Below are 27955 nucleotides of genomic sequence, written 5' to 3'. Positions count from 1 at the left end.
CTGCAATGTATTTTAATGTATGGAGGCCCATTTCAGCCAATTCAAAAGAAACATAATTTTACGAATAATAATGTAACATAGTAATTATAAGATTAAAGGCAAAATTATGAGATACAAAGCCACCAAATTGAGATAGACCATCTAAATTATGAGGAAAAAGTAGTAATTGTGAGATCAAAAGTTATAGTTATGTGAGAGAAAGTAAAAACGACGTGATATAAATCAAAATCGAGAGATAAATAGTTAGGATTAGGGGATAGAAAGTTATAATTATGCTATTAAAAATCGAAATTATGGATAAAAGCTCATATTCATGTGATTTAAAGCACAATTATTATGTTAAAAGTCAGAATTACTGGACACAGAGTGGACATTATTAGATAAATCACCCTGCTTCTTTTATGAATCGTATTTGTGCATCTCATAATTTCGACATTTTTCACTGTTACTCATTAAACGGTTGTTCATCTGCAATTAACTAGGCTACATTACATTGCAGTGTGTGTGTTTGTGTGTGCAGTCCTCCCCCACTGTGTGTGTGTGTGTGTGTGTGCAGTGTGGTTTACGACCAGCGGGCGCTGCGCAGGCGCACTGAAGTGGGGGGGGGGCGCGTTAGTTCGACAGCAGGGCGTTTCTAAATCATAAGCTCTGCTAGGGAGCAGGGGAGGGGACGGAGCTGCGACTAAACATGGAAGGAAAACGAGAAACTCGAACAGCACACTGAATGTCTAAGTAACCGCCTGTTAACGGAAACACCCGGAAAGGTAAATATACAATTCCTTCATCAGCTCTTTAGAGGAGAAGGTGTGGGCTATTTTTTAAAAATGCTTCTGACATCCTGACAACTTTTTTCTTGATTGTTTTTTTTCCACATGAGTTCGTGGGCATGTAAAGCAAAGTCACTGCACAAGTCGCTCACAAACTTTCAGGACGGCACGAAAGCGTGGAATCCGCCAGCGTTGCGCGAAATCTCGTGCGCGTCCGCCCGCACGACGCGCGCTCTCTCACAATCTGTCTCCGATGAGACGACGCGGGTCGGCCAGCTGTTTGTGCTGCTCAACTTGAGAGAAGAAGGGAAAAGTTGCAGTCTGACAGCTGGACGTTGTTTTCTCCTGTCGGGGACCACACCTACCGCCCGCTGCATGCTTTATCTATGCGCACGCTTTTATCCAGGAGATGCATTAAAATCTACTTCATTCTCACTTTAATTAACGCAGTCAGAGCGCTGTAAGTGAGTCTCTTCACCCCACAATTGGCTTAAGGTCACTCCGAGAGTCAGCACTGCTTTCAACCCACTGGACACCGTGCGCGTCTGGTTTCTCTGCGGGTCTATTTGCTCCATTTAACGCACGGATGTTTCACTCAACAGTGTTTGCAATTTGAACCCTGCATGCAGAAATACACCGGAGGAGGGAGGGACACTTAGTCATAGCGCAAAAAAACACCGGACCTCACACACCTACGGGCATTACTTACAGTCAGGCCTTGTGTGTATTCAAGCAAGTCTGTGTGTCCTGAGGAGGAAACCACCGCTGGTGTCACACACGTCAGCAAAAAACAAAAAAAACAACAACCTTGATTCACCACATGGTCAAATCCATTGCCTTTGGAGTCACTAAAGGAGCAGTATGTAGTTTTGGACAAGCCATTTGAATGTTTTGCAATATTAACGAGGTAATGAACGTACTAGAAGTGTTTATTTGTTTCCATAACTGAATAAGGAAACTGTTTCTCAGAGGTAAAATAAGGACCCTGTTCATGCTGCCCTCTGAGTGCGGGAATCGCGCGTCAGTTCTCTGCATCGCTGTCCGTGTGAGAGTTTCAGATGTGGAGGGGAGGTTGCTATGGCTTCTGATGCACCGCCGGATGAGTTATCAGAGGCGCAGCAGAGGCAGGCCGGCGTCTGTGTGAGTGGCTGAGGGTGGTAATGGGGCGTGTCTGTCTGATGGTGTTCACAGTGTGATAGTGTGATAACTACATGGGTCCTTCGCTCAACAGATAAAAGAGAAATGACCCACAACGCAATGGTAGTAACTGGTGGTGTCTCTGGGGATTGTGTTGTTGTAGTTACTGTCTTGAAAAGGATCACTGCGACAGTCAGACCTCGGTGAACTTCCCCACTGAAGACAGCTTCCCTTCTCACTAGTGAGAGTCAGACAGGGTCCCGTTTACTGGTGGCGACTATTTATTTATCTAATTTTTCATTTATCTCAATCACAACACTTAATTACAAAAAAACCCACATATGTCAACGTTGTAATCTGTACCGTCACGCCTCTTTTGGGATCCGCGGCGCCAGCGTGCAGGATTGTCTGCGTGAAAAGGGCTACTGTTTGAAGCCAGAAAGGTGGCAGGGTCCACCACATAAAAAAAAATAAAAAATCTACTCCGAAACCACATAGTGCACCTTTAATAACACATGAACTGTGTTACGGTTTGGATGCACGCGTCATTTTGTCATGCTGCAGAGTATGTGGCCGTGTTGTCGAGACATCTTGCTGCTGCTGTTGGTGAAAGAGCCTGCAGGCTTTTTTCTCTTATGTTTCTGGACATGAAGCCTACTGCTTGTCGTTTCTCATAGATGTCACCACCTGCACTGAGGTGGAGCGGGAGGATATCTGTGTGTGTGTGTGTGTGTGTGTGTGTGTGTGTGTGTGTGTGTGTGTGTGTGTGATGGGGGTATGTAAGTGTGTTTCACATATGAGGGGAAATGAAATATTAATTATTGGCAGGCTGAGCTCACGCGGGGCAGATTGGGCGCAGATAACACACAGCAAAGATACAAAAAAACCCACACCAAATGGTCGGGATGTTAGCGGAAAATTCTAATAATTCTAGCTGTGGCTAGCTCGTTAGCCCGGTTAGCCTTACATCTAGCGGCTCACACTGTGAGCTTGGAGCTCCAGGGCTACACAGCTAGCACAGGAGCTTTAAACAGCAAAAAGGTCGGCTGTGGTAGTAATAGTAGATATCACTTACACAACATTTACACTGTTAATTCTCCACTCTCTGTTTATAGTTTTAGTTTAGTTTAAATGAAGGGTAGCGATAGTAATAACAGAGCAGGTGTAGTAAATAGTGTTTGGCCCAAAAATGAAAATTGGAAAGTCAGTCAGCATTTTTGGAGCTTCACTGGAAAAACAGATTTGAAGGCATTCTCTGAAACAACTGTAGTAAATGGGGTTCAAGTCATAAAAAGGCGGGAAACCAGAGTAAAAGGGCTACACACAGCTTGTCTCAGGAGGCCTTCAGATCTCAAATGAATTCAAAAAGACGTTATTTTTAGCCACTTTGAAGCTACAATCTTCTCTGTAGCCGCTGAGCTAAAAGCATTAGCACACACATTGTTTGAAGTGGATGCCTAGCTTGACAGCGGTTTAACATTACAAATATTGCCTTTTCGGATTTCTGGGTTTTAAGAGACTTTTATGAAGCTGGCTGGACGAGATGTTTCGAGCCATTTTATGTTCTTTTTGTGATTTTTCTTCTGTTTTAAAACGAGGAGAATGGCTAGAGTCATTAGCAGTGGTAGTCCTTGTCTAGTACCATTAGTCAGCTGAACTAGCTGCAGTTGCCAAGTCGTAGTAATACCGTAATAAAAGTGTCATAATGAAACAAGTCTGCGCATTTCAGGAGGGGAAACCTGTTGTTCGAGCTACGTGTCGTGTTCTCTGGCTCCGTTCGCAGCAACATATTTTCAGTCAGCTATGATGGGTGTGGTTCATCACTGTGAGCAGTGGAAACAGTAATGCTGCTGCGCCCTTTGCCGCCTTTCCTCGAGGCAGCGAGGGCCAAATTCTTCAGACTGACTGACAGCCGGGTCTCGGGACAGGAAGAGTGTCAAGTTGAGAGAGTGGAGAGTTGTAAAAAAGAAAAAAAGGAAGTGAGACGGCGTTAAAAATAAACCTGCCTTCTCTCTGTGTTGTGAGGACTACAAAGATGGACGTCCTGAGACGAACCCCTCACAGAGCTCCAGTTCTGTCAGGAGCTCCCGCGCACTAATGACAGTTTACACTTCCTCCTCCCCGGCTCTGCTTAATTAAAGAGTCGCAGAGAGCTTTTCCTTGTTTGTAGGGGCGGCCGCGCCTTTATTGTGCATCACGATTCACAGAAAAACCACAATCCGTGTCAGCCCTGTGCGCCGTAAACAGCAGCCAAATGCCGGTTTGTTAAACATTTACCTTTTAAAGGTTTCTGACTGACGCTGTCTAAACATTCAGCTTCACACAGTAGAGGTAGTGCCGATGCATCCATTGTGACTAATCCCTGTGCTGTGCATTTGCGAGCATATGTGCATATGGTCGTCTGAAAAGAAAAAAAAGGGAGCGCTCACTCGCCTTTTGAACCCTGAATGCATGTATAAAGGGTGTATGCAGCTGCTGCCTTTGTCTGTGTTGCGTGCACAGGTGTAGAGCTATGTTCAGACTCGCATCTCTGCATACTTTTTCTCAGCTTGTTTGTCACTTTTCATGTCTTACAGCTGCTGGCGGGACGAGGAAGGACTGAAACCCTGCACTCCCATTGGCGTCTGGACAGTAAAGAGACAGCGGCGAACCTTTAACGGCAGCTCACTGGGACAAGAGATCCGCTTGCGTCCGTGAAGCTCGTCCTTCGAGATCACTGCATCGAAGACATCTGTCCACAGCAGAACCACAAGCACCGCAACCATCAGCGGCCTCATCAATAGTTCAGTAGCTTCTTAATGGCTGCTGATGTTTCGTCTGATTTATGATCCAGCCCTGAAGCCATAACCACCTTATATCAGATTTAGACCGGGACTGTCGCAGTGCGTTACATCAAAGCTGCAGCTGCAATAGGTCACAGTCACCTCATTAATTATACACACATCTTTGCATTCCGTTGTTGTTGTTCCACTCGCACAAAACACCCAACGAAGAGCGACAGTTGACCCTGCGCCTGCGTTCGCTCAGGATGGTGGAGCCCGTTTGTGCCACCGGCATGGCCGCCAAGCTGAGGAGCCAGTGGGATCGCGACGACGGCCTGGGGCAGAACCACAACGCCGTCAAGTATCTGGGGCAGGACTTCGAGAGTCTGAAGGCCCAATGCCTCCGGAGCGGGAAGCTGTTCGAGGATAGCTTGTTCCCCTGCGCTGCGTCGTCGCTGGGGTTCAACGAGCTCGGCCCGAGATCCGCCAAGACCTACGGAGTCCGCTGGATGAGGCCCACGGTGAGAGGGTAGATCTGTGTCGTGGTGTGATGTCATGAGTTCTGAGAAACACGCGAGTTTGTTCAGACATGCCAGACAAACAGTCAGGGAGGTTCTGCGGTTGCGTCTCAGGCTTCTTCCAAACCACTGCTACGAAACGCCAGCCCTTTAAATGCAAGAAGCGAAGTATTGCGTGATTTGTTTCGCAATGTCTTTGTTTCTTTTTATTTTACCAACTAAATGCTTCAGAGGCTTTGGTAATTAACGTTCAAACCAGTTTTCCGAAGAAAGAGTCGTGCCGTCGACTGCACCTCAAACTTGAGCTCTATGTAGTGTGGACAAAAAAGCCGGCATGGCCCTTTAACTTCAAGGCTGCAAAGACAAAGGAAGGGAATGCGAATTACAAACTTTCTACATGTTTGATGATGCTACGAATTCAGTCAGACATTGACTGAAGACTTTTTTTTTTTAATTACCTTCAAGCAACCTTTCCCTCACAGATTTTCATCTGTTGCTTGGCAACTAAACTTCCTGTCAAGAACGATGGATAGATTCAATTCTAACGTCCCTTCATGTCGGGAGTTTGCGAGTGTCTCCGCGAGGTAGAGAGTGTGTAACATCTTTCTCTTTGCCTGCTTCTCATCCTTCCACGCGTCTCCCCAAACATCCAATCCTTTGCCGCCTGTCGGTCCCTGTTGCTGCGTCTCTCATCACCGCTCTCTGCATTATAAATACACCCGAGCCGAATATAACACCAAAGAACAAAGTGGGACCGTCTTCATTAGGTGTTATCACGGCAGGCCTGGAGACAGCACGCTCCCGTTGCCGTTTTTTATTTGCACATGACGTGACAGGTCGCTGCTGTCGGTGCTGTTAACGGAGCGAGCCGTGATCTTAAAAGCTCTCTGGGTCGCGGTGGTCGTGGTCGTCAGCGTGACTGCAGCCTCTTAGCTTCTCTCGCAGCTTCCATTTGAGCGTGCAGACCACGAGTGCATTAACATGTCCACGTCCCGCGCGTGTCTTTTACCTCTAAATGCGTCCCAGGGTCACGTCCCTCTAAAAATAAAAGAAAAAAAAGTCTGATGTTTCATTATGCATGCGCCTCTCCTGAACTGCAGGAGCTTTAATATTTACCCTGGCTTCATACGGTTCACGTTCCCCCCCCCAAAAAAAAAATCTGTGCTCCATAAGAGCCTGAGAAAAAGAGAGTTTAAGCCTGTGTGTGTTTCTGTGAATTCACCCGTGTGTCCGATGGTTGGTGTGCAGCAGTGTGTGTGTGCCTGCGGGGCACGGGGATAAATGGGATATTTCTTTTTATAGCTTTGTTGCATGGGGTTTCTCACGATCAGCATGCTGAGCGGAAGATAGTTTCTGAAGCAGGGTTAAGACGAGAGCGAGAAACACTTCATCGCGCTATTACGGCAGGTCCTCGAGTAGTCGGAGTGAGAGTAACTTTAGCTGTGCTTTTTCAAAGCGGCAGATTCTGATTTTGAAAAATACACTTGCTATTCAATTAGCTAAAACTAATGTTGCTAATGCTAGCTAGCTAACAAAAATATGAATTCACAATCAGAATAATGTTTTTAAGGAAATGAGACACTTTTATTTATTTAGTTTTTTACTAAACCGAATTAGCGTTGCAATGTTAGCTTCACACAAAGACAAGGAACGAGCCCCAAAAGGTACCCTAGCTAAGTCAAAACAAAATACACCTTTTAACAAGTTAAAAACTTGCATTTTCTCATAAAGAGTAGTTAATGTGTTGCATCTTGGTTGTCACCAAAGCAACGTGAATTAAAAAAAACAGAAGTCGGGCTGTTAGGAAGTAATTCTTGATCAACAATGTTAGCATCCCAGAAAGATGTTAGTTGCTAGTTTCAAAAACAGAGTACAGGCCTTTATTTAGTGGATCTTTTTTTTTTTTTTATCTGGCAATGTGCTAGCTAGATGAGAAACAAGCTACATTAGCTGGCATAGCTATGTCAAAAGTGAGAAAAAACATTACATTTTAACAACTTGAAAACTTGAAAATTGACCATCTTCTGAGGATCTGAATAGAATGCTTGCTTTACAAGAACTGGAGGTACTCATTTTATCTAAAGAGATATATCTATGCTATATCTATGCTTGTCTAGCTGTTTTTACCCAGGTTCAAGACTTTGTACTAAATAACCATCATCTTGGATCAATCACTATCTTGGAACCGCAGAGATAAAACTGATGTTACGATGATGAAACTGTTCGTTATTCTTTTCTTTGATGGCACATTAAAGCAGACAAGAGACTGGCTGAGACCTGCAGACATTTACTTGTGTCAGAAAACAACATCTTAAAGGATTCTTTACTTGGCCATGCGGTGGTTTTCCAGCATTTTCACTTGTTAAAGCCTTTATATAAACCCTGTTTTGTGCTGTATCTATGTACAACACCCGTTGCACCAGTCAACTGTGCGAAAGACAGCGAGTGTAATGTCCAAAAGCGAGCATGGCACTAATTTGTTTGTTTGCTCTGTGTGTGCCGTGGACAGGAGTTCTGCAAGCGCCCCGAGTTCATCGTGGACGGAGCTACTCGCACAGACATCTGTCAGGGAGCTCTAGGTAAGGCCGGGACACTACCCAACTGTTTTCACTGTTATTACAGCGCCATTCAGCTGTTAGAGGACAGGAGAGGAGAGCCTGGATTGAATCTGGTGGAAGGGCAAAGTGAGGAATGCGATCGGAGTCATAGACGAGTGACGGATGGAAATGGCCTGAAGCAGAGTCAGCAGTCAATACCAGTAACAGCTCACTGCCTGAGATGTTACCTGCCCGACACAGCGCTGCATTTATAATTCATGCTTTGTTCCTCTGCCTCACATCTGTAAACAAGGCCACCCTCCCTCTGTTTTAGTAGCTCACTCGACGCAGAAAGCGACTTCTTCGACCACAAAATGAAGCACTTTAAGCAACCGGCCCCCCCTCGCCTCCCCTTCACTCCCAGAGGAGCTGCTGGATTGCAAAACAATAAACCTCCAAAAAGGTTGAGGCAGTAAACACGATGCTGCACTTTGTTTTTATAGCCAAAATGCGCCGTGACTGAGTAGCTCTTATCAGCGCCATGGGGTTTATCTGTTAGACGACCCAGCAGCTGCTATCAGGGGCTTTTTATAGATTATATGCTAGATGAGGATATGAATATGTTACAGGTGGCTTCAGTATTTTTCAACCTGGGCCCTATTTTCCCACGTTTTGTGTCCAAGTATCTAATGTGAACAGTATTTTTTTTTTAATTGGTCCAGTATTGAGCAAGATCCACCTAAAGTGTTTGTTTTTTGCAGTCCAGACTCAGATATTCGTTTAAAGCATCTGGCAACAATATAGAAAGGATTCCTGTGAAGACAGACCGTTTTGCTCGAGAATCAGATCCTAATGTTTGACCAGAAACAGCTGGTTTCACTCTCCTCAAGTCCACCAGACTCATTTTTGCAGAAACAGTGATTTTGCAATCGCACAACACCACTTCAGTGCACTCAACATAAACGGGATAAAACTTGCTAAAACCATCGTGATTTGTCTTTCCACTGTTCCGATGAGCCCCGACCCTGTCTTGGTTGAAATAAACCCTTAGTTTAGCCTGTTTGATGTGAAAATATTGCTGTCAGAAAGGCGAGATGGGGGTTAGCCATCACAGGAGAGACTCTCGTGTTTTACAAAACCAAAATTGGTGATTGTTGAAACAGTGGACACATAAACACAAGATGGTTTTGACGAGTATTTACTCTTAAACATTTAAAAGTGGAACAGCCTGGACACTTGGTTTAGTTTGTGCAATGGCACTGTGTACCATCAACCAGTATAAGAACTGCTGGCATTAAGAATAGACCAGTGAAAAAGTATTGTGACCCTTTTGGAACTGATCCCAGCAGGTCAGATAACACAACAAACGCCACTGTTTCTGTTTTTGATGGCATTATCTTGATGGCATACCACAGCCTGCATGTATGTTAGAACTGCAGAAATCCAGTCAGGGAGTTCCTGCCCTCTATCTGAGACACTTCCTTTGGCAATCGGATATTTCATCAGCGAAATGCATCTATTGGCTCAAACCCATGGTGTGACTCCTACTTATTTCAATGACTTATTGCGGAGCTGTTAAGTCCAGTGGAACAACTGCCTCTCCCATTTCCCAGCAGGCTAATCTTGTTCAAACGTAGCTCCAGACTCTTGTCTTTACTGAGCTGTTGAGGGGTGAATTCCAGTTTTATGAGTGTTTCCCAGTGAGTGCACTCAAGTTTGATCTCCAAGAATGTGACCTTCATGGAAAATAATCACTTTGTGTTGGGGTGAAGGAGAGGAAAATGGATTTTCTCTTTACCTCTCTGCTAATATGAGCATCGGCTAAGATCTGTTTTATACCAAATAAGTGTCCAGCATCTGTTTTAGATTGTTATGATGGCATCGATCATGTCCTGAATGCTAAATAACTAACACTGTGTTTGTTGGTCTGTGTGGCAAGATGGGGAACAACGTGAACTTCAAAATATAATGAATGAAAGGCTAGTCAGAATGGAACTGTTGGAGAAGATAATACTGATGTCAACCTGTTGTAGAAGCTAACATAGTCGTTTGCCCAATGGGGACGCTAAACACTAATGTCAACCTGTTGTTTGCCTGTTGGAGAAGTTAACACTGATGTTAGCCTTTCAAAGATGCTAGTACTCATGTCAGCCTGTTGGAGAAGTTAACATTGATGTTAGCCTGTTGCATTTGTTTGATGTTAGCCTAATGGAGAAGCTAATACCAATGGTGGCCAGTTGGAGGAGCTGGCAGTGAGGACTCTTTTAGAGAAGCTAGCACTCATGTTAGCCTGTCCGAGAAGCTTAGACTGATGCTAGCCTGTTAGATTAGTTAAATGTTAGCCTGTTGGAGAAGCTAACACTGATGTTAGCCTGTTGAAGTAGCTAAAAATGTTGTTAGCCCACTGTAGAAGCTAACATCAATGTTAGCCTTTTGGATGAGTTTGATATTAGCCCATTGGAGGAGTAAACATTGATGTGGATTTTTTTTTCTTGACTAATAAAACTTGTATGTGCATGTGTTTGTGTGCATGTCCACAGGGGACTGCTGGCTGCTGGCGGCCATCGCCTCGCTAACCCTAAACGACAACCTCCTCCACAGAGTGGTTCCCCATGGACAGAGCTTCGGGCAGGGATATGCTGGCATCTTTCACTTCCAGGTAACAACAGCACCGCGTCCTCCATTTACATGTAACACCTATGTACAGTAAATTGTCATAATGTAACAGAAGTAGACATATGAAAAGTAAAGTACCCCTTTAAATGAGGGTCTGATATTGTATTCTTATCAAACCCTCTATTGAGGACTTTCATGTTGTTGGTGGATGAAAACCAACATTTGCCTCTTATTGAGGGGAAATCCGGACATTCGGATTCAGTCGGCCTGCAGTTCCTTGCCAGCTCTCATTTGCGGTTCTGCATCTGCTCTTCCTGTTGTGTCATTTCCTCTTAGGTGTGCCATCGATTGTGCAAACTGTGCAGAAGAGTGAAAACAAAGTTTGTTTCCTTTGGTTCTAACCAATCTGGAGAAGTTTATTTTGTCACTTTTTTGTGCACAGGGTGGTGTTTAACTTTTAACCGAACCCTTTAACTAATGTCGTGTCCATCTGGCAAAATAAATGTAGTTTTCTTTTCAGCAGAAATGGAGCTGTTGTGAGAGCTTTTGTTTTTCTCTTGCTGCGGTGTGACGCATGAAGTCATTTCTGTTTTGAAACTGTATCAGAAGAAGATCCTAGTTCAACCCTGTACTATCAGTTATATATGTCAGAATTTCACATTACTTCCTCTTTTTCATACCTTCAGATACTCTTGGCAGGAAACACTGAGCAGCTTATTTATAAACATAAAGGAAGTTAGTAAAAGTAACTGAATAACATTATAAGTTATAAACAAACATGTTTATACCAGAAATATATATTTTATGCACATGTGGTTGTATCATTGAGGATTTCAGGCTTTTCTTCATCTCATATAATTATAAAAATCCTGAATATCCCCCCAAAATAAACATTTAAAGGACAATACAAAAATATAACATGTAATCAATGGTTTAAAGCTGCAGTAGAAAACATTAATTTCCATCTCCCCTTTCCATTGCATTCACGGATGCAGTTTGTTGCACTAGCTAGTGTTGCTAGTGCTAGCTTGCAATCTCAAACTTTGCTAGTGCTACGTTGCTAACGCAAGTGTTGTCAGCACTAGCTAGAGTTAATGTTGTTCACACTAGCTACCAAATGGTAATGTTGCCAAGAATAGCTACTGTTATGTTGCTAATGCTAGCTAACTTAATTAATTACATCCATAATAATGTTTTTTAAGGAAAAGAGACCTCAAGCTACTGAGAAATCGTATTAAAATTACATTTAACAGGAGGTCTCCTTCAAAAATGTGTGCCTGTCTGTTGCCTGTGAGCAACAACCAATCATCTAGCTAGCCCACATCTAACAAGCCAATCACAGAAACGAATGATTTGCACTGCAATGTTCATGTTGCCTGTAGCCAATCACAGAGGAGAAAGCATGTACAATGTAATGTTCATGTTGTTCGCTGCTACTTAGTAGTTCTCATACATCAACACTTAATATGTGGAACCAATGAGTCAGAGCTAATTATTTGTAGTTGTAGATTTCCTCTCCTAACCGGCCTCTTTTACTTGTCAAACCCCTCTGAGTCATCCCAGATAACTGGCCTCTCGGATCCACACCCAGTCACTCGGTCAATAAACTTTACCTAGGAGGATTTGAATCACTGCCAAGCCGATTCAAACCTACTGTCTTAAACGGACCAACACCCATTTCCTTATCAGAGGGAGTTTTGAAGCCGAGAGAAGATGGAATCTGTCAGAGACGTCTCTCAAGACAAAACTACTGGTGACGATCAAACACTTTGTCCCCATCTGATGTCTCCAACTGTAGATTTGTATCCCTGTTGTGCCTGAAGGACCGGTCCTGCTGCTGTTTAATTTTTTTACATTTTTTTTTACAAAATATGTGTCCATTTCATTTTACGTCTACGCGAGTCTCTGGCAGACTGTCGGGCCTTATCAGCTGAACTTTGCTTCATATTCAAAACCAAACAGTGACGCACACAGAAAAGCACAGGTGTGTTTGAGGTTATAGCGCGCTGGAGCGACGACACAGGTGTTGGCCTGATCACACACGCTTTAATGCTGCAGTCGGTGAGCAAGTGAACAACAGATGCATTCAGCCCTGCATGAGATAGGGAAAGGTCGCAGAAGTGGTTTGTGATTGTGCAGCTTCAATTTGAATATAGTGTGTTTTACAGCCAAAATGAATGAAATTTTCATATCAGGACTATGCAAGGCAAAATCTTGACCCGTGTGAGGTAAAAATATCAAGACCAAAAGCTCAAGGGAGATCTGACCGCAGTGCGTGGGTACAGTTGTGTTCTGGTTGATTTTATTCAGGGCCAATTAATGCTAATGTAGCCCACTTAGATGCTAAATTAACATGAATGTTAGCATATTACAGTCCAGATGAAGCCTGACAATTGTTTGAGGTGTTCTATAAGCTCTTCTGCACGACAACTTAAGCCCATCACTTTTTTAATGTCTCCTGGAAACAGTTTACCACATTAATTGGGTGATTGTTTGATTTGTTGGTTGATTATTTGGTTGGTTGGTTGACTTTGCACATATGTTTTTTTCAGCTAATATTGTGTTAAACTCTCAGGGCTAAACAAACTTCGGTTTTTCTGCAGCGCCATTTTCCACCTCAAACACTGCATTTGCTTCTACGCTACATGAAAGCTGGGTCATCATATTTTATTCATGCAGCAGTTTGATTTTTCTGGTGTGCATAACAGTCTGACAGGGCTTTTATGACGCTGCAGATATTGACATTGAAACTCACACTTACTCTGTCACTAGTCATCCTCGAGTGACCTCGTAAGATACAGTAGTAAAGAATGTCAGCAAAGGCCATAATCCACTTTAGTGAGTCTGTTCCTGCTATTCTATTCAGTTTCTGTATTCGTCTGGAAGGGCTGTGGATGAGTGTGTGTGTGTGTGTGTGCGTGTGTGTCCTCTGATACTGGCAGCCTCACAATCTGCCCAAACAGCCGGACACTTATATTTATTTTATTCTCTTGTGTGACCTTTATCAGTTAAAAGCAAACACTGTGTTACTAATAATTCCCCCGCCGCCTCAACATGCTTTGTCACGGGGTTGTTTTTTTTTTTAATCTTTTTTTTTTTGGAGTCGGCTGCCCTCTTTGATGCAGGGAGCACTGTGCCAACCCGGCCTATCAGCCCACCCAGTGTTGACGGGGAGGCCGAGAGAGACGTGGAAAGGGGAGGAGAGAGCGAGCGAGAGAACGAGGAAGTGGAACGGCGAGCAAAAGGGGGAGGGAAGCTCTCGCACTTCAAAGATGCAGAATGAATGCATAAGAACTGCAATCAATGAAGAACACACACATGCACAAGGGCTGAGTCAGTCAAGTGGCTGCTGATGGCTGCACATATTGTACACACACACACACACAGATGTAGGTTAGGTGAAAGCGCAGTAGGGAAATCCCTCCGTCAAACCCTGCAGGGGAAGATTTGATGCATCTGTGTCGGCGACGTCTTTGAAGCACCCTTGAGAAGGGATGCTCCGGGGCCGCCGCGCTGACTCACATGACATCGAAGCGATCGATAAATCCCATCGGACACACACAGAGTGTCGCGTGTCTGCTGGGGCTGGTGACTCAATTACAGAGAAGTCAGCCAAGGGAAGGAAGAATCTGGCCTCTTTGTCACTGAGCACTACCAGGGACGCTGTGTTCGTTTCTTTTTTACATTGTTGGATGAAGTTGTTCACCACGTATCTAAATATTTATACACATACATTCGCTCCCCTTGATCGAACGAGTGGAAGTAATACTCTCATGTGCTGCAGAGGTGTGTAAATGTGCATGCAGCAAAGCCAAACGGCTCATAAACACGTGCAGCTGCTTTGCCCCGGTTTTGTCTTTTTTTCTGCCGTGCCTGTCTGAGCTTTTGTTTTCAGCCTCCTCAGTGTGTTTTGCACCGCAGCCAAAGAAATGTTTCTCTGCCGCCTAGTTTCCATTACTTGCAGTTTTTTTCTTCCCTGCCCCGGCATGTTTCCACTCTGTGTGTGTGTGTGCACTGTTGAGTCTTTCCAGGGACTCCCCCCCCCACCCTATTGTATCGGTTTGGATCCTTTAAACCCTCTGGATAAATCAGCCAGACCTGGATGAGTCATCCTGAAAAATGTAATTACAGGCGCTGGCGGTGAGAATCTTGATTAGTTTTAAGGAGCGGGGAGAAGAGAAAAAGGGGCGAGCGAGGCAGGCAAACAAAAAGGACGGATGATGAATTATGAACGAGGCAATCTCAGCCATCTCAGTCGGAAACAAATGAAACCGCTCGCTGGAGCAGAATCCCTCAGCTTCACACTCCTATGATAGCGCCGTGTTTTCATCGCAGAGAGTCTGAACAGTCTGCTGGGGCCGTGCCGGGGAGGTGTCGAGCTCCGAGGCTGGCCGGCTGCCAGTCATGACACAGATGTGGTGAGAGTTCAGTTCCCTCAGCGAGGCCGGCTGTCGCTCCCACACCGCTGTGACATAGACGCTTAGCAAGCATCGGCGTGAGAGAGTGAAATGTGGAAGTTGTGTGAGCCAGGGACGAGCCTTTTGTGTGTGTGTGTGTGTGTGTGTGTGTGTGTGTGTTGTGCTGTCTGCAGTCAGCCATGTGGTGACACAGCTCCTCCCGGAGGTGGATTCAGCTCTGCAGGGCACACTCCATCCATCCAACCGTCCATCCGTCCATTAAATCTTTCTGCTGTTCACACATAGCTAGATAAATTAAAGGATAAGTTCGCCACACGATGAAAATTCAGTCATCATCTTCTCACCCCCATCGCGAAGGGAAGCGATATTTTGAAGTTGAGAAAACGTCTCCGGAGCTTCACAGCGAACCAGTTTTGCCGCACCCAAACAATTTAACTCATCATTTAATATTCTGATTTTAAGAAAGGGTGTAAATACCATCTTTTAAAATCAGTTTGGGATCTTTGGGCTTGTGAAAGCTTGTGTGGAGTTATTTTTTGGTCCCTCTCTACTTCAGTTGTTCAGGACAAGGCTGTTCAGCTGTTCGGCTGTTCTGTTCCGTCAATGTTTTGTGGACTTGAACCTTCCCTTGACTTTCCACTGGCACGGGGCTGAGCAGAAACAGACTGAGGCTTCATTTTCTGGGTGAACTCTGTACAAAAGCGGAGCCAGCCACTGACAATAAACACAAACTCTTGCTGTGGCCTTTCATTTGCCAGAAGACGATCCTGCGCCTTCCGTCTCAGTTCTACAAATCGAATTACCTCGACACAGACATATTTCTTCCCCTGCACTGTATTGCTGCCACGAGTGTTATTTCATTACTGGCTTGAGGGGTTTTGTACGAGTCTAATTACTGCTGCTTCATTGGTTTGCTGTGTGTGTTTCAGTGCGTGATGTGCTGAGGTTTTTGTTTTGTGTGAGCGAAGTCCTGTCAAGAATCTGTCAGGTAGAACTCTGATGGCAGATACTTACTAAAGTGTTTTCCGGAGTTCATGCATGCATTTAGGTCCTGTTTCTCTTTGACTTCGGCCTGTTTCACCCTTTTTGAACCACCTCTGGCATCTTTTCACTGGTTGTGTTGGTCTCTTCCGCCCCCTGGTGGTTATCAGGCACACAAGCCACACATGTGAGGGCCGAGTGTGAGGAAACACATTTCCAGAGGGCTTCCATCTTTTAATCTCATCTGCAGACATGTCCTCAAAACTCAACCTGCCCTCATTTACCTCTATCTCAGAGAACTTCTCTTACCCCGAGCTCTCTTTCACCGCAGCTCCTGTGGAGTATAAACCGGTGATTTGCTGGCACGTCTGCGCTGGAAGCACTGAACATCATTAGTGAGGAGGCTGTGAAGACACCGGAGTAGAGTTTAATGTTTCCCATTTAGCCTCTGTCGCTATTTTAAGATCAAAACACTAAAAGTTTAAGCTAGTGTTTTGCTAATGCAGGGCAAAGCTGTTTAGCAGAGACTGAGGGCTGTATGAATATAAAGCAAGTGTTAAAAATAACACTGTGAAAAGTTTAAAAAGAAAAGTTTCCTTTAGTTTTCGTCACAAAAATGAATGAACCAAAAGGAAATAAACTAAAACAGTTCAACTAAATCTTGTAATTTGACCGACCGGCTGCCTTCCAAGCCTCGTCTATGTAAATAATCTGTTAGGTGAGTTGTAATATTGACGTTTCCTTCTGTCTGTCTTGCAGTTCTGGCAGTTCGGCGAGTGGGTGGAGGTGGTGATCGATGATCGGCTGCCGGTGAAGGACGGGAAGCTGTTGTTCGTCCACTCGGTGGAGGGCACCGAGTTCTGGAGCGCGCTGCTGGAAAAGGCCTACGCCAAGTAAGACGGACAGGAAGTTTTTCAGATGGTCCAAATTTAATGATGCAGATGCAACAGAAGCTCCTCTTTCCCACAGAAAACCCTGCTCCTGAAACGCCTCGTCAGCAGTCCCGCCTTTAATTCTGTGACTTTGTGACATCACAGCACGTCACGCATTTGCAGTTTTTATGCCTCGCAGCTACTTTGGGGCCTAAGAACCGATTTAGCACAGCTGCTCTGTTGTTGTTAGCGATGCTGGCTCAGGCATATATGAGCTGACCAATCAGAGCAGACTGGCTATTTTGGAGGGGGGAAAGGCCATAAAGAGACAGGAGCTAAAACAGAGGGCCAATACAGAGCTGCAGGACTGGACAGAATCTCCTGCTCCTTCCAGTTAGCCACTCATACTCACAAACATGACATAAAAAGTCTTACGATTGGAGCTGGCAGCAGGATTATATACAAAGACGCTTCTGGATGTGGGAAATTCCAGTAAACTGTAGAAAAGCTCGCAGCCCTCACTGGAACTGCCGAGCAGCTTCACACTCCAGCTGCTCCGCTGGACAGCTGTGGTCCCAGATGTGGATCTGCTTGGCTGGAAAAGTGATACAAAGCTCTGTCAGAGGAAGTCTTCTTACCACCAAGAGAGCAGTGAGGAAGCGGGAAGAGTTTGACGTAATAGTAAGATTTATGCGTTTGTGGGTTCACGCCCATGTACGGCAGTGTCAGCAAAAGGAACATACCGTACCCTCTCTCTAAACTTCCCCCCCCCTCACGTCTGGTCTCGTAAAACACTATATAAACTATAAATATATAAACACTGGTGTTAATGCTGTGTCGTGGCTCCATTTAAGGCCCATGCTTCCACATAATGATTCTCCACGTGTGAATGACTTTAAAAATCCTCTTGAAACTCTCCCCGTGTCCCAGGTTGAACGGCTGCTACGAGGCCCTGTCAGGCGGCAGCACGTCGGAGGGCTTCGAGGACTTCACGGGCGGCGTGACGGAGATGTTTGAGCTGAGGAAAGCCCCACCCGACCTCTTCAGCATCATCAGCCGGGCCATAGAGAGGGGATCTCTGCTGGGCTGCTCCATCGACGTCAGTACATGCACTCTCTGACCAAAGCTAATGGGACAATTGACACAGACCCTTAAAGTGACTGCAATCAATGTCATAGTGACAGTGTGCTAAAGGACAATGTAACCACAATGACTACAGAGAATCAGAGGTCATAGAGTTGATTTGGCTTGTCTCCATTGTCAATGTTCCTTTAAACAGTATCCTCAGTGGTGGCTCAGACAGAACCGCATGACTCTCTGATAATGAAACACTCATGATTAATTTTAATTATTTCAACCGTCAGTACCCATGAGCCTCAGCCACTGTTGCCGTGGAGAATTCAGGGTGTTGAGTCAGAGTGCTGCCGGGAGGTGGTGGAGACCAAAGACGGAGCTAAAAAAAGAGAGAATATTGGACTTTTTTTTAGGTTCAGATATAAGAAATGTGTTTTTCTCTCCAACAGTAATGGACACTTCAGTCACTGTTTTTATAAACTGAACGATAAAATGAGAAAACTCATGAATTATCCGTCGATTTAATGGTAAACGTAGTGAGTTGCGCTGCTTAAATGCATGCTGCGAGTCAAACAGGTGATTGCAACTTTTGGGATGTCTGACTTTTTGTTCACTGACACGCATCTTTGCTTCCGGAGGATTGTGGAGTGATGTGGATCAGCAACACCAGATCCAATTACAGTCACGTCATAGATAACTTACTGAAAATGCTTTTTGAAAAGAAGATTTGTTGTTTCTTGACAGTCTGGTTGAGGAGACTGTGGACAGGCTGAATGAGGAGAGAGGCAGGGAAGTTTTGGTGGGATGAGCTGGGTCAGAGCAGCTGGCAGGAGGTCAGTGCAATCCTCAAGGACGTATCAGCGGAGTGGATGTTTGCAGACAGAGGGCACTGAACTCTGTCTGTCCCGCTGAAGGACATTTCTCTGTAATCAGTGTGCCTCTCTGTGCTGCTCAGTCGGGGTGGAAACAGCCTAAGATCTTGATCATCTGGTCGGTCTGAGAGATGATGAAATATTAACTCATTGTAGTCAATAGCAACAAACAAGAGGTTTATTTTGTTTTGTTTTTTTTATTGTGACAGGATTTAAATGAACATAAGTCATAGTTTGTATTTTTTGATTTAGAGTTTAAAAAAAGTGCAGTTTTAAAGGAACATTTCACACTAAAATGACCTGTAGAGCTATTTATCCCTCTAGTTGTGATATTGTCTGCTATCTTTTGAATAGAATGACTCAAAATGGCAAAAATGATACTTGTCTCTTTCCATAAATGACAATTTGGTTACTCAAGATAATCCACAGACCTTGTTGCGAGCTGTTTCATGTAGGAACTACACCCGTCAGCCGTCTTACCTCAGAGGAGGAAGCGTGCATCGACTTGTGGATGGGAGGGTCGCGCTCTCAATAGCGCAGGATGTAGAGATTAACGTCATCCTCCTCAGCTGAGTTCCTACATGAAACTGCTCACAACCACGTCTGTGGGAATCGGGTCGTGATTGGGACATTGCTGTGGTGTTTTTTGGTGCTTTGAGCACCACAAGTGTGCCATCTATTTCTGTGATATTTTAAGAGAAGGCAGACATCTGACATTTTAGATGGATAAACAGCTCGACGGAAATATAGAGAAATACACAGATACGATTTTTGATTTTGGGGTGAACTGCCCCTTTAATGTGAACATAGAAGTCATGATTCAAATTAAGCAGGCTGACAAATGCGGAATCCACTTTGACAACAGTTTAGTTTCACTTTGGGGACGTCAGCCGCCTCTGTTTGACCTCCGCGCTCTCGCCCTCAGATCAGCAACACGTCGGACATGGAGGCCGTCACGTTCAAGAAGCTGGTGAAGGGACACGCCTACTCTGTGACCGGTGTGGAGGAGGTGAGGCGGAAAAATCAGCTGTTTTGATTCGTGAACTGAACTGCAAATAATAATGTTTCGTTAAAGGGACTTAGCTGTAATCAGGACCTTAAGTGTATTCTAATATTTATTATTTTAGTCGAATCTTTTCTATCATGTGTTGCAGAGATATATTATACAGTTATAGTACATTAAAGTGTTCTTTGGCATTGTCTTATATTCTGTATTGAGCTATTTTAATTATTAGCTATTTTTATTAATATGTTTATCACATTTTTGTGGTTGTCCTTCCCCTTCTTGTGAACATGAGATCTCAACAACACCTTGAGGAAGCATGACCTGATTAGATTTTGGTGGCCAAAGGTCAGAGGTCAACATCACAGAGACCTCCCAAAACACGTTTTCTAACCATAAGTGGATGAAATAATGAAATTCTGACACTTGATATCCAAGAGTTTGGAGGTTAAAAGCACTGTGAAGCATGATATTCTGCAAAAAAATGACCACAGCTCAGGATTAGCGACTTGACATGTATCTCTCGCTGATGGTGCTGTTGTGCATATTTACTGTGTGATTTCGGGATAATCTATAGCACAAGAATGTCCCAACCGGTCTATTATCAAGCGTTTCAGTTTCACTTGAAAAGATTACGGGAGCGCAAAGTCTGCTGCGCTCAACACAGTGAACATCAGAGGTCGGCGTTCTGTAACACTTCCCTCAGTGACGGTGCGTTCTTACTCGCATTGTCGCAGGAGTAATGGAGACCAGCTGATCACAGGACAGTGCTGCAATCTGCATTTCGTGTTTTACTTGATCCGAATGATGGAGCCGATCCCTCCATTTATTATGCCATGTTTTAAAGTGATAATTCATTTATTCATGTAACGTTTATTTCAACCTGAGAACACAATGATGTTTATAATATTGAAGAGTAGCTTTAAATCACTTTGCATATTTAATTTCAGGCTAACTTTCAGTTGTTACACCTGCAGAGTCAGTCCAGCAAAGTGACACAAAGTGAACTCCAGTGGTGTTTCTGTGTCTGTAGGTCGTGTACAGAGGAAACCTGACCAAGCTGGTCCGCATCAGGAACCCCTGGGGTGAAGTGGAGTGGACCGGAGCCTGGAGCGACAAGTAACATTTTGACATTTGACTTTGTGTTTACTGCACCGCAATCGCAAACCAGGATAGACAAACTAAAAACGCAGATAAAACATGATCCTGTGCAGGATTTAAAGGCTGTCAGAGGAAGTTTCCAACCTGATTTGAACTGATGTGGCATTTTCACTTAATCTCTTATCTTCATTGTATCTCGGGCACATGTCGGCAAGCAGTTTTGAAATGCCTGTGAAAGTGGACGAGATTACATAACGTGACACGGCCGTGGTTACGAAAATGAAGATACCAGGCATTTTTTTCCCCCCACTGTCGACAGCATGTCACAGCCCGGTTAAGCATTTTTTTCACAGCTTCGCACTTTCAAACGGCCGCGAGTGTTCCTTTGTCGGATGTCAAAGAATGTGTAACCCCTTATGTAACTGCAGTCACACTGTAGATTTATGTAAACCCATTAGCACTGCGAAGATGTTTGCTTTAACTCTCAAACAGCACAAAAAGAAACAGGACGCTTCTCTTTAACGTTACTGACACTCTCTGCAGCTGGTTCCAGGCATAAAACCAAATAAAAAGTAATGAATTTATAAATACAAAAGCACAATCACAAGGAATCTGGCCAACAGACACATTGAATAAATAAATTAAAAAAGGAAACTACTTCAGGAGGGAAATAATCACATATAGAAGGTGTAAAAGAAATACTACAGCTGAGAAATCCTCAAGACAGACCGCTCAGATCGGATGAAAACGCTCAAAACTATTTTGCAAGAATGAGTCCAGTAAGTTTAGTCATTTTTCTGTCTGTCCTTTGTGAACTCCCCTCAGCTCCAGGGAGTGGGACAGCGTGGATCACTCCGTCAAGAGTCGGCTTCAAAACCGCAGCGAGGACGGTGAATTCTGGTGAGTCTCCTCGTAAAAAATGACTAAACAAGCAAATAAATGTAGAAATAGAGATATTACTTCATTACTTATACTGTTGTCATTTAGTGTCCTTCAGATATCTGGCTGTTTACATGTGATTCAGTTATTTCTAACCCCCTCAAACACACAAGATCAAACTAAATAACAGGGTTGAAACTATTGGTTCTTTTCATTGTTGATTAATCTGTCAAGTATTTTCTCAGTTGCTTAAAAAAAAGTGTCCATCACTGTTTCCCAAAGCGTTGCAGGAAGTCCTTAAATGTCTTGTTTTATCCTCCACTTGAAGATATTCAGTTCACTGTCACAGAGGAGGAAAGAAACCAAATATTTTTCACATCCAAGAAGCTGGAAAAAGCAGAATTTGGACCTTTTTCCTAATAAAAACAACTGAAACAAATCAATAGATCATCAAAATAGCCAACAGAGGTGTAAATATGATTTTGTACCTCAAAGACAACACAGCACCGACGCCAGAACGTGTCAGCCTGCGCTTGTATTGATGTTCTATCGACTCCATGTGGTCACATGATCCCAACGCCGTGTCTGTTTCTATCTCCTTAGGATGTCGTTCAACGACTTCCTGCGCGAGTTCACCCGCCTGGAGCTGTGCAACCTGACGGCCGACGCGCTGCAGAACAGCCAGCTGAAGAAGTGGAGCTCCTCGCTCTATCAGGGGGAGTGGAGGAGAGGCAGCACGGCCGGAGGCTGCAGGAACTACCCAGGTACGAAGTGATGGAAGCTTTTTGGAGTTTTTCTTTAAAATGTCTGATGACGGTGTTAAATTTTCTGTTCCTGAGACACAGATTTGGGTAAATTGACTGAAGGAATGTCACCCAGTGACTCCCATTTAACCAATAACTAACTGAACAATGGCCGGACAATTTTGGGAATTCCCCACATGCGTGGAAGTCTGTTTCCCCGATCTGCTGCGAGCTAGAAGACACACATTGTGTTCTGATTATACTGAATAAAATATAATTGAAAAAAACTGTTAATATTCTAAGATATGTCAAATGAAACAATCTGACCTTCATGAACTCTTCTTCCCAGCAACCTTTTGGCTCAACCCTCAGTTCAAGCTCGTGCTGCAGCACCCCGACACTCCCGGCCAATCGGACTGCAGCTTCCTGGTCGGCCTCATGCAGAAGGACCGCAGGAAGAAACGGCAGGAGGGCAAAGACATGGAGACCATCGGGTTCGCCCTCTATGAGGTCAGTCGCAGTCCGGTGAAGACGAGCTCTCACCGTTTCCACTGCAGGAACCAAACATCTTTAAACGTTTAGTTGAAATGATCTGCAAATGTTGAAGTCTTAAAGAGACGGGCGAAAACGTAAAAAAAAAAAATAAAAACAAAAAGTTGAAAATTGTCAGAATGTAGGACCTTTAAATGTACCTGGGACTAAACGCTTTTGTTTTAGTACCTTTTTACCCAACTGAGCAGCACCTTTGACCTCTTACATTATCTTTAGTGAGATTGCTGCAGTGGAAAATGGCTTTTTATCTGCTTTATTGCACAGTGTGATGCTTCAGGATCCAAAGATTGTTCTTTTGTGCTCCTGATCACTTCCCTCATGCTGACAATCCCTCCCTTCTCTGTGTCCTTCACAGGTTCCAAAGGAGGTATGTGTGTTTTCCTTTTCTTTCCTTCCTCATCTTGTGACTCACTGAATAACTAAAAGCTGTCAACAGCTACCCAAACATTGTGAAATGCAAACATGAATTGGGCTAGTTTTGAAGCGATAACAAACATCTGTCTCCTCCCCCGACCTCCCCCCCGCAGTTTGTGGGCCGGTCAGGGGTCCACCTGAAGCGAGAGTTTTTCCTCACCCACGCCTCCAGCGCTCGCTCCGAGCTCTTCATCAACCTGAGGGAGGTCAGCTCGCGGTTGCGGCTGCCGGCCGGGGAGTACGTCATCGTCCCCTCCACCTTCGAGCCGCACAAAGAGGCCGACTTCTGCCTCAGGGTCTTCTCGGAGAAGCCCGCCGACTCGGAGTGAGTTGCACGGAAAATGGGAGGAGGGTGGAGAGGGAGGCTTTGAGAATGGGACGAAATCCTCGGTTAAGTGTCGCCAAAAGGAAAAGCCAATACTATTGTACCTGTTGCAGGCCGGTATCAGATGACTTAGTGTAATAACATGTCATCTTACATTGATGCAATACGTAGGATGGCTTCACAGTTAAGGTAGAGGCAAATATTAAGGGAGAAATTCTAAATGAAAGTGCCAAAAAAGAAAGACATTTTTCAAAATAAGCAACTAACTACAAGTCTTCCCTCTGTCCTTGTCCAGGGAGCTGGACGATGACGTCGTAGCGGATCTCCCAGCAGAGGTGAGCGGGTGAAACACAACAGCTGAACATCTGACCATTAATGCAGGCACAAAGGCGCCAAATTTGTACTGACATCGTCACTGTTTGTGTTACAGACTAAGCTGGATGAGAGCCAGATCGACTCCGGCTTCAAGAGTCTCTTCAGACAGCTGGCGGGGCCGGTAAGCAGCCCGGTTGCTCGGCGGGAAGTTGAGCCGAGAAACGCTTCATTGGTTTCCGTACGGAACGTGGAATCATATTTGAAAACATCTGAACTTTTTTCTCTGATTGTGCCAACAGGACATGGAGATCAGTATCACGGAGCTGCAAACCATACTGAACCGGATCATCAGCAAACGTCAGTGATCGACTGTGGAATTAGCTTTAAGGAAGCACCATGAGGTTTTGGAGAAGAAGTGAACAAACGAGCTTTTCTCAGAGGAAAATAAGAACAGACCTACAGACCTACAACGTAAAACAATTTGAAACTGTGTCGTCCTTTAAGATCAGTTTGTTTGAGCGTCAGTCGACAAAAATCTTCCTCTCGTGGCTAAAACGCCTTCCCCAGAACCACGTAGTGCTCCTTTAAATTGTATTCAAGAACATCTCGATTTTGGCTCATGACCTGTTTGTGTGCATGTTCTCATGTTGTCTCACTGTCTCACGCTAACAGACAAAGACCTGAAGACGGACGGCTTCACGAAAGAAGCCTGTCGCAGCATGATAAACCTCATGGACGTATCCTTCAGATGCCATTCAAGATTTCGTTTCAACTTTTTCTTTCACCTTCAACATTAATAGAGAATTAATATTACCTGGGGAAGCTTTCCGCAGCAACCTTTTTATGCCTCAGCGCTGACGAAAGACAAGTAGAGTCGTCTGTTTGTGAGGCTGATAAAACTTAAGTCTGTTGTCCTGCCTGTTTTGTTCCTCAACGTCTCGGCTCAGACGGACGGCAGCGGGAAGCTCGGCCTGACGGAGTTCCACGTGCTCTGGGAGAAGATCAAACGATACCTGGTGAGGTGATCAATCAGGCCGCACGAGGTCGATTCTGCTTCGTGGTACCCGCGTCAGCCTGATGTTTGTTTTGACATCTGGCCAGCGGGCTGCTTTTTTCATTTTCTCCTCTGCGGTCTGAACGCTGTGTTTTATTTCTGTTTCTATTTCCTCCGTCTGTCACCATGCCAGACCATATTCAGGGAGTTTGACCTGGACAAATCAGGCACCATGAGCTCCTACGAGATGAGGATGGCTCTCGATTCCGCAGGTGCTGTTTCCTCTCTACTTCTGCAAGAAAAAACCACAAGAATCGGTTGCTTTTCTTTTTTGTGTGTGTGTGTGTCGTTCCTGATTTTCCTGTTTCCTCTCTCAGGTTTCAAGCTGACCAACAACCTGTTCCAGCTGATCATCCTGCGCTACACGGAGGCCGACATGACCGTCGACTTTGACAACTTTGTCACCTGCCTGGTCAGACTGGAGACCATGTACAGTGAGTCCCATTCCCTCGAATGCCTTTAAAGGAACAGCTCACCTATTTTTTTTTCTTTGAGCTTTGAGTTAAAATATGACAGAAAGGTCAATGAGAAACTACCGGTGGGTCGCTGTGGTGTGTTCATGACAGAAAGAATAATCATTAAACCAAAGCAGAAGTCACATTTCTTGATCCTCTTTGTTTTTTGCCCATGCAGAAACCTTTCAGACTCTGGACACAGATAAGGACAAAGTCATAACGCTCAACTTCTTTCAGGTATGGCCACAAATTAACAAGAACCAAGATGTAATAATACACCCAAACAATGTCTTAACTTTATATACATATTTCATCTGCTTATGTACTGAAAAACTGCTTTTTTCCCTTCTTTTCACAGTGGATTACTCTGACCATGTTTGCCTAGAGACGAGTGGACACCTCTGTAACTGCTGCTGCAGCTCCAGGCCCGGTGCATTGTCGTTTCAAAAGTGCCTTTTCCAGCTCCAGTTCTTCCCGTCCTCGCTGCCGAGGCCCTCTGATGCTAAAAGACTGTAAATCCATCTTTTTACAGTGCCTACATTGGAAACATGTGCCAGTCCAGTGTTTTTCCATCTGTTGTGCCAACAGAAGGACGCTCACCCTTATTGTATCCTTGCAGCCATCCAGCTGCAGCACCGACTGTGTGCTGGGCAGAGCATTTTTAGCTAGGCTATGTAGACATTTTAGAGCTACACTGCAGGCAGAAATAAATGTATTGGTTAAATTTCAGTGGGAAGAGACAAGGTTTCCAACAATTTTGTCGCTATAGGTACCTTACATGGTTAAAAAAAGAAAGCTAGTCGAACCTTTTCCCTCCAAAAAGTTAGCTCCCTTAGCCTAGCTGTCATCCGTGATTGAAGCAATGCAAAAAAAAAAACGACTCAAAAGTAAGAACTGAAACAAGAAAAAGAAGTAATACATTGATGAACTGACTAACAAACATTTGATTAACAAACACAAAAATTTGACAAAGTAACTGAGGGAAAAATATGAGTAAATTTCACATTATTATTGTGTTAGCCGCCCGCCATATTAGCAAAATTCCTGAACTTGGTTAAACTTACAGACATGACCAGATTTATGTAATGAGTGTGACAATTGTTCATTTATGTTTTTCCCTTAATAGTTTGGTTTTAGTCTTTGTCTTGGCTAAAGTAGATGAGGACCATGTTTACTATACACAAGTAGCTACCTAGCACGTCAAAATTGTGTGTTTGCTGTCCATCTTGCACTGTAATTCGACCAATATGATTATTTATGCTCTTTTAAAATCCATATAGACCAAAACCAAAACCCATTTGAGGTGGCCAACTCTGACATTTTATCAGCTGTCCAATTTAAAATGATGTTTTTATCTGGAACGAACCATCAATGATTCATCTTTATCGTAAAAGACTATGAGGGATACTTCTACTTTGCTAAATTCATCAGAATTTTGATCAAATCAGTGTATTGATTGACACCTGGCTCCTCCACCACGAGTTAATGCACTTGAAATCAACCAGACAATCTGCAAAACGCTCCTCTCCAGCATATATTGTCACTTATCTGTGCCAGATGTGGTTGGTGTGGAGAGCTGTTTAATGTGCCAGCTTGTTCTTTGGCCTGCCGTTCAATGCCCCACATTGAATGTGCACAACGTGTATCTGTACTCGGCCTTTGTGAAGTTGCCGGTGTGGCGCTTAATGTTTACTGTACATCTTGTGCCAAACGTTGTTTTTGTGAAGCCTCTCTGGGCCCCTGCAGTGCAGCGACAACGCCGGTGCACTCTGTCGTAGAGAATGTGTCGAGATGTCTTTCTTTTAGACTAGTTCCTGTTTAGCGTTGAAATATACCTGCTTATCTTTATGCATGGCACATGTGGAGAAATAAGCGTTTTATATAATGTCTGGAACTGGATGACTTTTTGGGTTAAAAGGGGAACGCGTCATCCTTGTTTAATCTGGGGAGCGAGAACACGTCGGTACTTTTGGTGAGGGTAAACAATTATGCAAGACGGATGGATACGTCGCATGCATGCAGTGTGAAATGTGATATAATGTCTGCCTGCCTACTTTCTGTTCAACCAGGGGAGCAAGTGTTTTATTTGATAAAGTAACGTCACTTTTTTTGGGGGCGGGGGGTGAATGACTTGAAAGCCTTTTTGAATGCGGAGATTCACGTGTAAAGTCGACCTGCAAGTGTTTCAAATGCCGAAACTTTTTTTTTTCTGCCAATTACTTTGTGTCAAATGTTTGTGTTGCTGTAAATGGAAGAAAAAAAAATCAGATTTGAAACTTTTAAATCAACTCATAGCGACTGCCAAGCCTGTTAACTTGTATAGCGCTCCAACGATGCCAGCGTATCTTATCTTCAGTTTTTGCAGCGCAATGCTTATATAACATTATCTAATGTTTACACAAGTGACATTCTGGGTCTCTTTGGACCCATTCATCATGCAGTACGTTGGTTTACTGCGCAGCGACTCTGTAAAATGTCAGTACGCACTTTTAAAATAAACATGGGGATGTTTTCAAGATGTCTCTGAATTTGTTGGTTGCGGTGAATAAAAAAACGACAC

General features: G+C 44.2%; 1 protein-coding gene across 1 annotated transcript; it reads left to right on the top strand.

The window, feature by feature from the left end:
- The first annotated feature begins 610 nt into the window (after nt 1–610).
- Nucleotides 611–27911, top strand: capn1 (calpain 1). Its single transcript, XM_037111982.1, has 22 exons — nt 611–764; nt 4481–5187; nt 7694–7763; nt 10262–10380; nt 16496–16629; nt 17539–17707; nt 19480–19563; nt 20591–20676; nt 21484–21558; nt 22141–22301; nt 22630–22790; nt 23188–23199; nt 23360–23571; nt 23867–23906; nt 24002–24067; nt 24186–24243; nt 24559–24623; nt 24834–24902; nt 25074–25152; nt 25258–25374; nt 25574–25632; nt 25754–27911. The coding sequence occupies exons 2-22, from the start codon at nt 4933–4935 to the stop codon at nt 25778–25780; spliced, it is 2118 nt and encodes a 705-aa protein (XP_036967877.1). The 5' UTR covers nt 611–764; nt 4481–4932; the 3' UTR covers nt 25781–27911.
- Nucleotides 27912–27955: the final 44 nt, after the last annotated feature.

Source organism: Acanthopagrus latus, chromosome 10, assembly GCF_904848185.1.
Source record: "Acanthopagrus latus isolate v.2019 chromosome 10, fAcaLat1.1, whole genome shotgun sequence".
Classification (NCBI taxonomy): domain Eukaryota; kingdom Metazoa; phylum Chordata; class Actinopteri; order Spariformes; family Sparidae; genus Acanthopagrus; species Acanthopagrus latus.
This window is presented reverse-complemented; position numbering and strand designations above follow the sequence as displayed.